General features: G+C 47.8%; 7 protein-coding genes across 7 annotated transcripts; 3 read left to right on the top strand and 4 right to left on the bottom strand.

The window, feature by feature from the left end:
- Positions 1-324: 324 nt before the first annotated feature.
- Positions 325-1,566, bottom strand: TSTA_060280 (uncharacterized protein). Its single transcript, XM_002339877.1, has 2 exons — positions 1,000-1,566; positions 325-897 (listed from the first exon to the last, which is right to left on the bottom strand). Exons 1-2 carry the CDS (start codon positions 1,554-1,556, stop codon positions 588-590), a joined length of 867 nt encoding a protein of 288 aa, XP_002339918.1. The 5' UTR covers positions 1,557-1,566; the 3' UTR covers positions 325-587.
- Positions 1,567-2,194: 628 nt separating this feature from the next.
- TSTA_060270 (ankyrin, putative) lies at positions 2,195-4,820 on the top strand (the record flags this gene model as incomplete). The annotated part of the gene is made up of 3 exons (XM_002339876.1): positions 2,195-3,447; positions 3,511-3,832; positions 3,887-4,820. 3 exons carry the CDS (start codon positions 2,195-2,197, stop codon positions 4,502-4,504), a joined length of 2,193 nt encoding a protein of 730 aa, XP_002339917.1. The 3' UTR covers positions 4,505-4,820.
- A 103-nt stretch (positions 4,821-4,923) lies between these two features.
- Positions 4,924-5,766, bottom strand: TSTA_060260 (cuticle collagen, putative; the record flags this gene model as incomplete). Its single annotated transcript, XM_002339875.1, has 2 exons — positions 4,924-5,488; positions 5,750-5,766. The coding sequence occupies 2 exons, from the start codon at positions 5,764-5,766 to the stop codon at positions 4,924-4,926; spliced, it is 582 nt and encodes a 193-aa protein (XP_002339916.1).
- A 1,202-nt stretch (positions 5,767-6,968) lies between these two features.
- On the top strand, positions 6,969-7,409 carry TSTA_060250 (uncharacterized protein; the record flags this gene model as incomplete). Its single annotated transcript, XM_002339874.1, has 2 exons — positions 6,969-7,134; positions 7,186-7,409. The coding sequence occupies 2 exons, from the start codon at positions 6,969-6,971 to the stop codon at positions 7,407-7,409; spliced, it is 390 nt and encodes a 129-aa protein (XP_002339915.1).
- Positions 7,410-8,395: 986 nt separating this feature from the next.
- Positions 8,396-9,740, bottom strand: TSTA_060240 (uncharacterized protein; the record flags this gene model as incomplete). Its single annotated transcript, XM_002339873.1, has 2 exons — positions 8,396-8,435; positions 8,569-9,740. 2 exons carry the CDS (start codon positions 9,738-9,740, stop codon positions 8,396-8,398), a joined length of 1,212 nt encoding a protein of 403 aa, XP_002339914.1.
- A 733-nt stretch (positions 9,741-10,473) lies between these two features.
- On the top strand, positions 10,474-12,257 carry TSTA_060230 (dynamin, putative; the record flags this gene model as incomplete). The annotated part of the gene is made up of 3 exons (XM_002339872.1): positions 10,474-10,845; positions 10,899-11,495; positions 11,541-12,257. The coding sequence occupies 3 exons, from the start codon at positions 10,474-10,476 to the stop codon at positions 12,255-12,257; spliced, it is 1,686 nt and encodes a 561-aa protein (XP_002339913.1).
- A 55-nt stretch (positions 12,258-12,312) lies between these two features.
- Positions 12,313-13,560, bottom strand: TSTA_060220 (uncharacterized protein; the record flags this gene model as incomplete). The annotated part of the gene is made up of 1 exon (XM_002339871.1): positions 12,313-13,560. One exon carries the CDS (start codon positions 13,558-13,560, stop codon positions 12,313-12,315), a length of 1,248 nt encoding a protein of 415 aa, XP_002339912.1.
- Between the last annotated feature and the right edge of the window lie 961 nt (positions 13,561-14,521).

Raw genomic sequence — 14,521 nt, 5'->3', positions numbered from 1 at the left:
ATCTCGGTACCGCGAACCCCACTAAAATGGCTTCAATCGCAGAGATTTGAGTTTATCAAAGATATAACGTCCACCAGAATGATTGATGGGAGAGATAACGATGTTGGCAAGGCATTAAATGATGGAGATGATTAAATCAAAAACCTACTTGCCCAACTTTCGCTATGGCAATTGCTGAGCTGAAGAGTGGCAGGCTGGGAGCTGCCCAATAGCGTGTCCGAGAGTCCGAGACCCCATCAGCTAGGCAGTCTGAGGCACAGGTGAGGATTCGGTGTCGTCGGGAGAATTATGTACAGAAATTGTGTTTCTTACAAAGCAGACTAGCAGCCAATGCCCCTCTATTGTGTAGAAGCAAGTAGCTGGCTTATGGAAAAGCCGGAGTACACCTTATCAAGAAGCTGTTGTCATTTATTTTGTGGATCGGCTTTGGTGGCTGGCGCGTATGATCTATGGAGCCTACAGATTGGAGCCTGTGAGAAGAGCAACCACAACAAGGTTGTGCCATTGTTCATGAGATATTAAGAGGATCTATATACAGTGCTCTGCCTAGACGGTACGATTTTTGAAGCAGTCAACTTTCCTTCACCTCAGTCCTCAACAATCTCCTGATCCTTCTGTGAAGTAACAACGAATATATCATCACCATCCCGATGAATAGACTCAAAGGGCACTCCCTCCCCAGCCAACATCTTTTCGATGTCCTCCTCTTCCTCCACTGCGTAGGTTGCTCCCTTCACATAGGGCTCAAAGCTCCATCCCGACGACATAAACCGCTTCGATATCCGCATCACCTGAATCGCCCACACAAAGTCCGAGCAGCCGCTAAATGTCATCTCCTGCCCGCCTGTTCTCCCAACCCCGCCGGATATACCGACGTCGACAATACTGGGTAGAGATCTAAGATAGAAACACAAAACGAAAGGTCAGTAAGCACATACAATCAATATATCCTTACTTCGGATAAAAAAAAAAAACGAGAAAATAAACCAAAGCACATACACCTGCGGCCCCAACTCAATCCCCCACCCCTTCCCTTCAACCATTCCACTATCTTTATCCCCCCTGACACCCCTCGCAATCGCCAAACCCGTAATCATAAACATTGACCAAGCCCCGATCAAACTCTTCTTCCGTTTCCTCTCAATCCAAGCCTTCACACACTCAACCTCCAAACTCTCCTCAATATACTCCTCATCTGGCTGAATAATCTCCACATCCACAGCGTCGAAACACCAGAACCGCGCTATGGATTTTTGGAACGCAATACCCGCCCCGCCGCCGGCACTTACTAGTCCCATCGCTTGGGGGATGGGGAGCTGGGCAGTTGCTGAGGCGGAGAGAGTGGAGCTAGTCGCGGATTGCCAGCGGAGGTCTGTGAGGCGGGAGGGGTAGATGGGCATGTATGCGGGGAGAGGGAGAGGGCCTGAGGCGGTGTTTATTGGGGGCGGTAGAGGGATGAGTGATGAGAGGAGGTGGCCTAGTTGGATTGGGCCCTTTTGGGTTGGGGTTGATGGTGGGTAATGGTTTTGAGCGAGGGTGAACCAGCATTTTTCCATTTTGGCGTCCGAAGAGGGGAGGGGGATTTGTGTGGTGGATAAGCTGAGATGATATGGGAGATTATCTGAGGTAAGATTGACAGGAGTATTGGCGGGTATTGTTCTTTTCGCTGCTTGCTTGGTTGACCATGGTGGTGGGGGGATGGGGACGGGGCCTGTTGGTTGTTAAGTAGTAGCACCGAGTAACATATTATCGAGATAGGGGTTTGGTGTGTGTAAGCTGGGAGATGTCAGAGTGCGCGCTTTGAGGCGTCTGGTGGATAACTTAACGATGGTCGGCTGATTATACCCCTGCCAGTCTATACCCCTGCCAGTATTGTGCAGAGAGTTACCTTTCAATGGATTGGCTGCCAGAGTCACCAACCGGAGCGCCAGGAATGGAGGTCTGCATCAATCCTGTCGTACACTGCCTCCCCTCCTCGTTCTTCCCGGTCATTGGAGAGTGGCTTGCGTTATGGTCGGGCTAGAATTTCCTTCCTTGACGAGGAGGGGATGCTCGTGTTGGGCAGATTTGATCCGCCATATAATCCGAACAACTAACCGCCAACCTCTTGAACGACTGGATCTTCCCCCCTCGCGGACTCGCACATCGAAAACACTCATTCGCAATACTCACAAGAACACCGCTTTCTCTCCTCATGGGACTCCCTCCGGTATTCACAGCCGCCAAAAACGGTGACTTGACAATCCTTCAGAAATTGCTCGATGACAGGGAAACTCCAAATATAACCACCTCCGATGGATGGACGCCTTTGCACGCTGCATCATACTACGGACAAACGAGCGTCTTGCCTATACTTCTCGCCCACGGCGCGGACCTTGAGGCGGAACTCCCTTTCGGAGCCCGTCCTCTCCACAAGGCTTGTGAGCGCGGGTTTCTCGACATAATAAGGCACCTGCTTGAACACGGTGCTGCGATTGAGGCCCGAACAAAACACGGTCATACGCCGTTGTATGTTGCAGCATCCAATGGCAGGCCGGAAACTGTACGGCTCCTGCTCGATAAAGGGGCGGATCTCGGGGCGCGCTCTGTGGAGGGGTATACGTCTCTGTACGCTGCTTCGCGTGACGATCAGCGGGAGGTGGCACGGCTACTGCTCGAGGAAGGCGCAGATCCTAAGGCTAGCTCTCAAGAAGGCTATTCGCCATTACATATAGCAGCGGCAAGGGGGCGTGAGAAATTGGTGCGGCTCTTGGTTGAGACGGGGCCGTTGAAAGATCTGGACGAAAGGACAAATGATGGAGACACCGCACTACGCTTGGCTGCGAGGAACGGTCACGCAGAGACGGTGCGATATCTTCTTGCTCAAGGGGCTAACGGTAACGTTGCAAATATCAACGGCTGGGGGGCGCTGCACACCGCAGCTTACAATGGTCATTCAAATGTCGTCGATGTGCTCCTGGCAGCGTCACAAGGCGGCTTGGAACTTGAAATCAAGAGAGATGCTTATCGGCCACTGCATAAGGCTGTCCAGAACGGTCATGTTGACATTATCCATGCTTTGCTTAACGCTGGGGCCAAGATCGACCCAAAAGATACTGTGGGGTTCACACCGCTCCATGTTGCTGTCAAATGTGGCCAGGTGGCGGCCGCGAAGGAGTTACTGGAGTGTAGAGCCGATGTCAACTCTCAAAGTTACAATGTCGATGGACTCCGGACACCATTGCACCTCGCTGTTCAGAAGGGCGACCAGCGGATTGTCAGCCTGCTATTAGCTTACGGGGCTGATGGCCAGCGTTTGGACAAAGCGGGAAAGTCGGCTCTGGCATATGCTGGCGAAAAGGAGGACGGAGGTAAAATGCTTTCCCTACTCAAAACCGCAGTGGAAACTACGGCCGCGGGCAATGAAGAGGATTTCGTCCTCAGCGTTCGCGGTAAAACTATGACAGGGTAGGTACTCATTGCTCGAAAGGTTCAATCCTGCTTTCCAGGGCTAATATAGGTTTACTATAGGACTTCTTGCACCTCATCCGAGGCCTGGTTTGACAAACTAGATGAGTTGCGCACCGTCCTTCGCGCGCCTCGTGGTGCTGTCCACGAGCCTGTACGGTTTGCTATTATAGACAGTGGCGTTGAACCTGCCCATCCGAACAAGATGATGATCCACGGCTATCGGGACTTTGTTGATGATTCGAAAGAGTGGAAGGACAACAAAGGACATGGCTCGACCGGAGTGGACCTCGTCTGTAAGGTTGTAAAGATGCCAAAGATCTACGTCGCTCGGGTGTTTGAGACTTCGTCTGGCAGCGTGGAAGTTCAAGATCGCATTGCAGAGGTATCTAGTCCCCACCAACATTTTCATCGAGGTAGAAACTGATCACCCAACCAGGCAATTAAACACGCTCGTACGGAGTGGAAGGTGAACATCGTCACCCTAGCATCGGGCTTCAATCGCCCACACGAGCGCATGGAGAACGAAATCCGCGCAGCCTGCGCTCAGGGAATCCTCATTTTCGCAGCCGCCAGCAACAGCGGAAACTCCGATTTCATCACCTTTCCTGCAAACAACCCTGAAGTCATCTGCATGTTTGCGACCGACGCGAACGCAAAGGCCATCACCAGCTCCATCAACCCATCTCCCAGCCTGAAAGGCAGGCCGAATTTTGCGATTCTCGGACACGAGGTAGAATCGCGGCCCCGTACAAAGCCACAGACTGGAACGTCCATGTCGACGTTCATAGGTGCGGGTGTTGCGGGTCTAATTCTAGAATTCTCGCGCCAGAGCATTGTCAGCGATGTCATTGGAACAGATTGGAAGCGGTATCTTCAGACTGTCCGTGGGATATCGGCTATTTTTGAACTCATGGCCGAAGGTGGTCATGAGGGTTATCAGTGTATAACGCCGTGGAAGATTCGCCCCGTTTTCCAAAAGACCCGGGAGCTTGAGAGGGAGTTCATTGCAAATGCTATCAAACACGTGTTGGAACGCTGCATCAGGGGGTCATAGTTTGTAAGTTTCTTTTTGTATATAGTCACTCCTTAGCTGTTTGTGCAGGTGATAGAGACAAGGAAGAAGGTGCTGGGTGTAGAGCATCCTGACATGCTGACCAGCATGGCTAACCTCGCCTTCACCTTGAAAAAGCAAGGACGCTGCGCGGAAGCCCTTGACTTACTGTAGAATTGTGTACAGCTATAGGAGGAACAGGTAATGCAAAACTTGATCATGTATATGTCTGTAATAGCTGAACCCTAGCTTCCGGTTTGGCGCGGCACGAGATCTCTGTCAATAAACGTGATATCGATCGGCATTGTTCTTTGTTATTGTCAGAACTTAAATGTAATACCAATTCACCAAAAGAGGACGCCCCTCAAGGATTCTAGTATTTCTGTGGTATTCCGATAGCTGAATGCTGGAAAAAAACTCCTTCATGATATAGCTGAACCTTGAATTCTCCCAGTGAATCTAATCACATTATTACGATTATCGTGAACATCTCGTCCATCCCGTCCGTTCTGCCCAGGCGGCCCTGGTAGACCATTCGCACCATCTCTTCCATCACGTCCATCCTGGCCCGGTGGTCCGCGAACGCCATCCATACCGTCTCGACCTCTTGGTCCCATCGCTCCTGGTGGCCCTTGTGCGCCATCCACACCGTTTTTCCCGTCCTTCCCATCTCGTCCATCTTTGCCACGTTGACCATCTTGTCCAGGTGATCCTCGTGCACCAGCAACACCGTCTTGCCCTCTCGGTCCCATAGGCCCCGGTGGTCCTTGTGCGCCATTTACACCATCTCGTCCATCTCGTCCATCTCGTCCGTCTCGTCCGTCTGTGCCACGTTGACCATCTTTTCCAGGTAATCCTCGTGCACCATCAGTCCCATCTTGCCCTCTCAGTCCGACTGGCCCTGGTGGTCCACGTGCACCATCAGAACCATCTCTTCCAGGGGGTCCCGGTGGCCCGACAGAGCCATCGACACCATTTTTTCCTGGGCTGCCTCGATAGTATGGCCTACAGCAGCAAAAGAATGCGACAAGAATTGAGACTGCAACGATGATACCAACTACTACTCCAATCAGTTGAGCATGGGAATTATGGACGGTTTGTGGTGCCGTAGACACCGAATTTGGAGACGGTTGCACCTGGCTTTCCGTCGTTGCCAAGGGACCTAGAGAAATCGTCGTGATTAATGTAGTAGAAACTCTCGTGATGGACAGGGTGATATCCAGACTGGCAGATTGGCGATGTACCAACACTTCAGAGTGGGACATCCTGAGACTACGGTAGATGAGTACTCTACAAGATAGGACAGTCTTGTAGCCCACTTTGTTCAATGCACATGAATCTTTGTATGTGATTCGTTTTTGCAACATCCCAACACCAAGACAAAGATGGTGTCTGGTTTCACGCGAAGTGTCTGAACTGCCACAATAGAGCAAGCTTTCCGTAGATGACCAGATATACGTTTACCATGAGAATATCAGGAAGATAGGAGGGGTACAGGGCTGTCTGACGTCTGACACCTTTTCATGGCACGAATCCTATGGCAAGCATTCTCAGATGGGATGATCGAATTTGTATTCTTGACACGCTAAAGCACTATTCTATCTAACGTGGACCGCAGTCACATGTATTAATGACCTTAGTGGTTACCTTGTCTCTGCAAACAAGGCTATTGTCCTCAAGTACTATGCGGCACAGTCACCCCTCACTACAACTTCAGCCTTGCGTAAAACTCACCAAAATTATTATGCTATACCACCTGTATGACATTCACGTGAATATGGCAGATAATGTATGCATACATGATGGATGAGAGACAATTATGGTCGTTAGTATATCAGAGACTAATGCCATATTGAACAATAGTTTCCTATAGTAATGAAGCAAAAATAATATATCGTACACTAGCTTTGCTCGTTCAGGTAAATAATTGTCCGAAATTCCAGGCACTGGATCTATTCCAACGAGTATTAAGCCTTGCATCGACCCCGCAACACTGAATGCTATTTTTGACTTCGCTTCGATTGAAAGAAGTGACAATTCTCGACGAAGAAATCTTCGTCGTTTGATATACTTACATAGACTAACACGAATATGAGTACTAGACACAATCAACCACGACGTGGTACAGTTGGATGGGTTGATGATCTCATGTACCCTGGTCTATTGCCACATCGGCAGAACGCAACCTACCACCGGTATCAGTATTCTTGTAGTTCTGTATACAGTTATCCTGCATATTGTATATCGTACCATGCTTTCTGTTTCCGGATTAGACTATGAGGCCCAGAATATTCCATTCCCTTTTTTCAACCACCAGCGCAACAACCGTTCCCGGGAGATGAGGTAATCAAAAGTTGTAAACAACCTTAATACTGCAACTTCACCAGATATACGTAGGTTCAAATCTTTATATTAATCTAAGTTACGAATATAGTAAATCAGCAAACAAAAAGTTCTAAGCAGAGCGATGGATTGTAACAGTGTCGAGGGCATCATTGGCTACACATTCAATGACCGCGAGCTGCTTGCAAAAGCATTACATCAGACTCAAAATAAGCGCTTGGCTCTTTTGGGAGATAAAGTCGTGGCGCTCGTGCTGATAGATTCGTGGTATCAGACTGGGACAAGCTGCTGTACGTACCTCTTCTCTTTGCCAGTCAAGAATTGCTGCTCACATTTTATAGCCGCGGGAAGCTCACTACTGCAACATTCAGCAAGCAATGAAGCAATGGCTCACCAAGAGGATAAAACACACCTGAAAGATACAGTTTGTTTGAATTCTCATCAAGCCCAGTCTATCCATGGTTTAGCGACCAATTTTGAGGCTGTCGTCGGTGCAGTCTGGATTGACTGCGGAAAGGATTTGCAAACCTTGGAGAAGGTGATAAGACAACTTTACACGTACTGAGACTGAAAACCGGTCCTGCAGACATTGTGACCATGCTATATCTATTTTGTTTCGCCGTCAATTGCAAGGAGGAAATGTATCAGAACAGATGAGGGTGATATGTCCACTGCTAAGCTGGAGCTGAGCCTTAGCTAGTATGAGGAAGGCTCAGTATATCCATGCCATCCATACAGTACATGCAAACAGCTTTTTCAGTATTGAATCGGGCATAATGTTTCCCTTGCCAAACGTCCGGCCTTGTCCTTGTTTCGAATGTGCTATAACTATGGTGCTTTTTCACATGCCATCACAGCTTTCCACGTCTTTTCGATGAGTTCACGGCGACATCCTGGATACGTTGATGTGAACTATGCTTGCGGATTTCCTCCACAAGCGGGTTAATTTTCATCTTATCGCCACATGCTAGGACCGTCATCAGGTCCAGCAGGTCTTTCGGATTCGGGTCGTCCGTTGCCGGAAATTGTAATTGCAGGCGATCGAGTGAGGAGAATGTTCAACACCCAAGGTGTTCAGCAGTGGCGAGTCTAATGGCAGTTGATTTAGCTTGGAATGGTTGTTTTTCCGGCAGGCGTCCTGTTCCCATTGATTTCCGTGCTTCATCTTTTGCGCGTAGTGTCAAGTTCATGTCTGCGTGCGCTGGGATCCAAATTGTATTGACCAGCTATTGACTCATCCTGAGATAACAGAGAGAAAATAATCACTTGACCGAAAAAGGGATAACCCTCAGTGGCGTTTGGTAATATGCCCATTATTATGAGGCTTAGCGTGCCACTAGTCACAATAGGGCTTCGCGCCCGTAGACATCTTGGCGACCACCGTCATTGGTTAAAACTAGCTAACCCACAGCTTGGTCAGGCGCGAGGACGCTGAAATTTGAGAATAGCATCACTCATTACATGTTTGTTTGAGGATTAGGGTTAACCCTACTCCTACAGATTATCAGCCATGTTGACTATTCATCGTGCCTGGCTTTGTTACAAACCGATTTACTTCTCATGTCCTAATACGAGTTTACGTGCGCCATCACTGACACGAATGCATATTGAAATCACCAAATTAGTCGCGAACCAATTCTAAATACAAATCATAGCAGCCGCTCCTCTCGTTGCTCAGTTTTACTGTCCCAAATTCTACCGTATCTCTATATGCTGAAACTAACGTCCAGTCATGCGGATATGCACCAAGTAGCGTTCCAACTAATAGGCCTACTAGCCGTGGCCCAAACATTGGTTTTGCAGGGCACTCGAACGGTCTAGAACCAAAAGGTAAAAAAGCCTCTTCTTGCTCCTTTGTCACTTTTTCCCAGCGTAAAGGGTCGAATTTTCCAGCTGTCTCTCCCCAGATGCTTGTTGACAGATGGCAAGCTTCAATATCCGCGGCGATCTTCTTCGGTTCTGGGGAAGTTGCTTCCTTCCAGGCTCTATATACTCGTTTCGTTGGCGGGTACAGACGAAGTGCTTCCTTGACTAGATTCTTTGCAGATGCCCCGTCCGGTGAAAAGGCTCGATTGAATCGCTCTGCCGTAGGATTTTCAGAGTAACTTACTAGCGCTTCCCTCCAGTTTGTATGCTCTTTACCTGTTTTGTATGCGACCTCAAGAAAGCATCGTAAGACGATCCGCCACATGGTTTCGAAACCAGGCAATATCAAGTTCAACGGGTTCCCGCGTGGATTCGATATGTCCGCATCTGGTAATACCTCAATAAGAGCCGATCGTAGCTTATCATTATGTTCGAATGCTATAAGGGTGTCTTCTTTTTTGGACATAATCCATGTGTCATTGATAGCCTCAGCCAGCTTAGTAAGGGCTTTGGACGGGACATCGTTGGTGCCAGCCTTTTTCCTGAGGAAGAAAAAAGCTGTCAGAACAGCGTTCAGAGTCATTGACTGTACCATAGGCACAAGTTCAACTTCACATCGAGATTCGTAAGCACCTTGGGCGTCACTTTTCCATTGCTTGACAGTGTTTTGAGTCGTTGAGACAATAATGTCCCAACTGTCACTTGAGAGGTTGATGAAGTTGCTTGACATCTTAACAAATTCCTCAACGTAGCATTGGTCGTCACTTGTAAAAGCATTTTGAATACCAAATGCTAGCTGTAGCGATTCGTTCGGGAGGCTTCTGGATTTGAGTGGTCTAAGCTGATTATCTCGGCCGTGGATCGTTTTGGCTGCAATGAGTGAACGAATTTCGCTCGGTGTGTAGTAAATTGTCTTTCGATCAGCAGCATCTACTGCAAGGACTTGGCCCCGTTGACGTGCTAAGATCGCCGTAATAAAGATGAGCACCGTGGGCAGGACGATACAGACAATAATGTCGTTTTGACTCATCTTGCGAATTTTTGAAGACTTCGTATTCGAGATTCAAATCAAGCAAGGCTTTGAGGGCCCCAACTAATATTCTGCTAGGAAGCTGTACCAAGATATCTAGGCATGAAGAAGGAATATAAACTGGAATCAGAGTGGAAGCACGGAGCCTCAATATTCATAGCCGTCTACACGTGATCTCATTCATGATTGACCGGATATCTCCGTACAATGATACATCAAGGATCCTTTGCTTATAGAGAGTCGGTGTTCCAATATCACTTCGGAAGCAAAAGCTCAATCCAGTAATTCCCAAATCCGGATCAAGCCGTCACAATAGAATAGATGATACGGTCGATATATTCTTCGGTATGAGAGATTGTGTTTCAAATTCGTAAGCTACAGCTCAAAAGCCTTCAAATAAACAGCTATTAATTTGACCAGTAAACTTGTATGAAATTTTACGTTGTGAACTAGTTGCTAGTGTGACTGCCCCTGACAGGTTTGTGAGCTGTCTTTGTGATATAAAACTGTCCGTCATGTCAATACCCTCCGAGCTGTGTTTGTTTGATCTGTGTATCTATTTATTTACTACTGTAGGAGATGTTCGGTGTATTCTTGATTGTCTTTGCGTTGGCTGTCTATTTATACGCCTCCAATACCCAGCTAGATCCTGAACTTTTTCCTATCTCCATGCTTAGTTTTCTCATCCACAGCTACCCCATGGTATTGGTTTTAGCACCTTCACACTGTCAAGATGAGTATTCAAACCTCTGACGACCATGAGTCACTTGCAGATCCAGCTTTGTTGGACAAGATCGACAAGCTTTTTGCTTGTAATGTCGGTGAATATATTAACCTGCCCCAACTTGTTGTGGTGGGAGATCAGTCTAGTGGCAAAAGTTCGGTCTTGGAGGGGTTGACAAAGCTTGCCTTTCCTCGAGATAGCGGCTTGTGCACTAGGTTTGCTACACAAATCATCTTTCGAAGGATTGAGGCTGGCGAGAGAACTATTACAGACACCATTATCCCAGGCAGCGATGCGAATAATCCTTCTCAGCTGAGAGAATGGAAAGCATCAGACCTGCAGTCTCTGGATGGTGCTGCGTTCTCTGCAGTGATGTCAGAAGTTAGTTATCGAAATTGAGCTAATATGGAACAAGCTAATACTCTTATTGACAGGTCCATGCACTCATGGGACTTTCTACATCAAAGGAAGACGGAAAACCCACATTTTCCAGCAATGTGCTGCGACTGGAAATTTGCGGCCCGGATGAAGACCATTTAAGTGTGATTGACGTACCTGGAATTTTTCGAAATACGACACCGGGAGTTACCACAAAAGGGGACAAAGATATGGTTCGAGAAATGGTACTTGAGTATATGCGGAATCCGCGCTCTATTATGCTCACTGTTGTGCCGGCCAATGTTGATATCGCAACACAAGAAATCATTGACATGGAAAGAGAAGTAGATCCGGAGGGCAAGAGAACTTTAGGAGTTCTGACAAAACCAGATTTGATCGACAGAGGTGCTGAAAGCAGAGTCGTAGACCTCGTGGAAGACCGAGAGATGAGACTTAAGCTAGGTTGGATCATAGTACGAAATCTAGGCCAAATGGAGCTTCAGGAAGGGATTACCGACCGAGATGCCGCAGAGGAGAGGTTTCGCCTTACCCCTCCGTGGAACACCCTTAGCAAAGATCGTTTTGGAATCAAGGCCTTGAAGTCTCGTCTGCAAGAAACGGTGACTGTAAACGCCCGTGAAACCTTCCCTGAGGTAGGTGTCCTTGTGTCATTATAAAGACGTCACTAATGAAAGCAGGTACGTGGTGAGATTAGCAAAAAGCTAAGAGATTGCCAAAATGAGCTTCAAGCACTAGGAGTTGAACGCGAAACCCGAGAGCAGCAGCTTGGGTATCTGCTGGGCATCATGAACTTATTCCAGGACATCACGCGGCAGGCTTTGACTACAAGCTACAGCTCCAACGATTCTTTTGATAGCCAATGGGAACTCCGACTCGCTACAAGGATTGTGAATCGAAATGACGTTTTTTCCAAGGACATGGCCGTATGGGGTCACAAATATGAATTTGCGCGAGATGCCGATGGAGACTCTAATAGCTCCGATTCAGAGGTCAAGCATGAAGATGAGGATGTGGAAAGCGCCCGTGCTGTTGCGAGAGTCGAACACTTAAAGATCAGAAAGACCAGCGACATGCCTGATCTAGAAGTTCTTGTGCATAGCATGGAGACAGACAGAGTTGTCACGCCGAGAAGTCACATACACTCCTGGATTGAGAAGCAATATCGCGACTCACGAGGCTTCGAAATTGGAACGTTCAGCTCCACTTTACTTGCCACGACTATGAAACAGCAATCGGACAAGTGGACATCAATTGCACGTGCCTATATCAGGTATCATCTTTGTCCAGTAACTATGTCCCATCGGGCTTGTCACCACGGCATTCTCGATTGTCCGTGCGTATGGTTCAGATATTGCCACCACCCCATAATCTCTAATCTTGTCATCGTTCATTAAGCTCTGTTGTATCATGTCCCTTTTGCCCACATTGAGTTGTAGTACGCGGAGTGATTTATGCATGAGATTGCATAAGGCGTACACGGCAGTTTTTACTAAATGACTCATGAGGTCCTCCACAAGGAACACACTTTAAGACTATAGCCTGGCAAGTACTGTGGTGATGTCCCTTATTTGCACATTTAGCACAGGTCTGAGCCTTCTTGCAGGAGAAGGCCTTGTGTCCTATCTCTTGACAGTTGTAGCATTGAGCTGGTCCTGCTGATGGTTCAAAGAGTCGAGTGTATGCTGATTCTCCAGCAATGTCAAAATATTGATCTCTCAATAGCCGTTTAGCATCGCTTCCTTTTGTGACATATACCACCATAGATCCATACGCTTTGTGGGAGTCCTTCTTACTGAGCCAGGAGATCTTAGCAATGTTGACATTATTCTCTTTTCCCAAGGCCTCGGCTGCTCCTGGTAGGATGTTCCCATCTGCATCCAGGACTGCTGTCCGGTTAGTATTGTCAATTTTGACCGGGTACAGCTGGTCACATAGGATTCTCATTCCGGGTAGCTCGATCTTTTGGGCCGCTTCTTTCACCTGTTGAATCTCATCTTCGTTCCTGCAAATCACTTTGACTCGGTCTGCATTTTTGGGGTCCTTAATCATTGCTGCACAGCGCCAGGTTTTGGTTTCCTCACTCCCTCGCATCTCTTTCTCAATCCGTTGTCGAATATTCGCTATCTGGGCTTGCGCTTTATGTTCTTCTCCCACGCGGGACGTGTCGATTGTGCAAAACAATGTGTTACCCAATGTCGGAGGCCCTGGCGGGCCGCGTAGTGCATCTTGCTGTTGATGGGGTCGGGTAGCAACCACACCTGCGTATGAGATCGTCTCTAGTTGCTCCTGGAGTTGTTTGCATTCTTCTGTCTTTTGGCTTTGTGTTGCCTCTAGCTGGGCCTGTAGCTCTTTAATTGAGACACTCTGTTTTCGGATCATTTCGGACTGTTCCTGAATCATCTGTTCCTGTTTGCTGAGAGTTTCTTTCAGCCCTTTGACCTCGAGAAAGGTGCTTTCCAGGTACTGGCAAATCTTTCTTAGCATGTCCTTGCTTCCGTCTTTGGTGCTCTGTTTCTCCTCGATGAGGTTAGCTGCCTTTTTGACCGCCGTGAGTTCTATTTGGGTCATTGATTTCTTCGATGTTCTAACCGTGCCGGTGCTGTCGGTGCTGCCCGAAGCCTCTCGGGCCCTTGTCGAGGGTGTTATCACGCGTCCCGAACGCGTTGTCGCTGGCTCCTCCACCATCGCGTCCGCCATCCCCAGCTGGTCGTCGAGCCGACTGTCGCAATGACCGTCGAATTGTCGAAATAACAGTCGAATTGTCAAAATAACTGTCCCTCGTATCAGATGGGGTTCCAATTTCGTGTGACAATCAGGTTTGATGCAAGCAATAACTACCCTGTGAATTTTCGGAAAAACATCATAGCCGTGACTCCGTGAGAACATGAGCGCCACGCCCAAGCCCACATTTTGGAGTCAGGATTGTCATTTATTCCGTAATCCGTAATATTTTGCCTCTATATTGCGTAATAAAGAGGATCAAGATGTGTAGCTAACTGTGTTTGAGAAGACGGGAACAACACAGTCAATTATTCCTCCCCAGATTGTACGCTCCTATCAGAGCCTAACCCCGTTCTGGTTAGGTCTATCACACCTTGGCGGCGGCTGGGATTGGATAAAATCTGCTAGGCCCACACCAGCTTGGTTACCCGCCAAGGCAACATTTTCTTCCTCGCCGAACCATTCTCCTGTCTACTCAACCACAACAGCCGCCATTGCTATTCTCGGAGTATCTTGAAAGACTTAGATAACACAAAAAAGCTTACATACCAGATACAACTCCAGTGGCCAAAAAGAAATCTCAACTATAACTCAAATTTAGCCTGATTTTCAAACTCAAAACACCCATCCTGAATCTCGCGGCAAGGAATGGAATCGCCATTCAAGAAATTATATACTTGCTCGGCAAATTTATCCAGGAAGCTAAGTTTTGGAAGATTCCGCGGTAATTCAGGGCTTCCTTGATCATTAAACTTTCTCTCATACCTCAGGATAAGTCTTGACTCAGTCCACATCTTCCGATTAAAGCTATAAACACAGAACATACAGATTAGGATCCGTAACAAGCTCGTTGCGAAAGCGCAGAATATCCTCGGAGACTGCGCATCGTGATCTTTCAGGAGTTGTGTCTCGGCAATTGCTAATCAATTGACAGTAT

The sequence above is a fragment of the Talaromyces stipitatus genome, genomic scaffold (genome assembly GCF_000003125.1).
Source record: "Talaromyces stipitatus ATCC 10500 scf_1105507295523 genomic scaffold, whole genome shotgun sequence".
Classification (NCBI taxonomy): Eukaryota; Fungi; Ascomycota; class Eurotiomycetes; order Eurotiales; family Trichocomaceae; genus Talaromyces; species Talaromyces stipitatus.
This window is presented reverse-complemented; position numbering and strand designations above follow the sequence as displayed.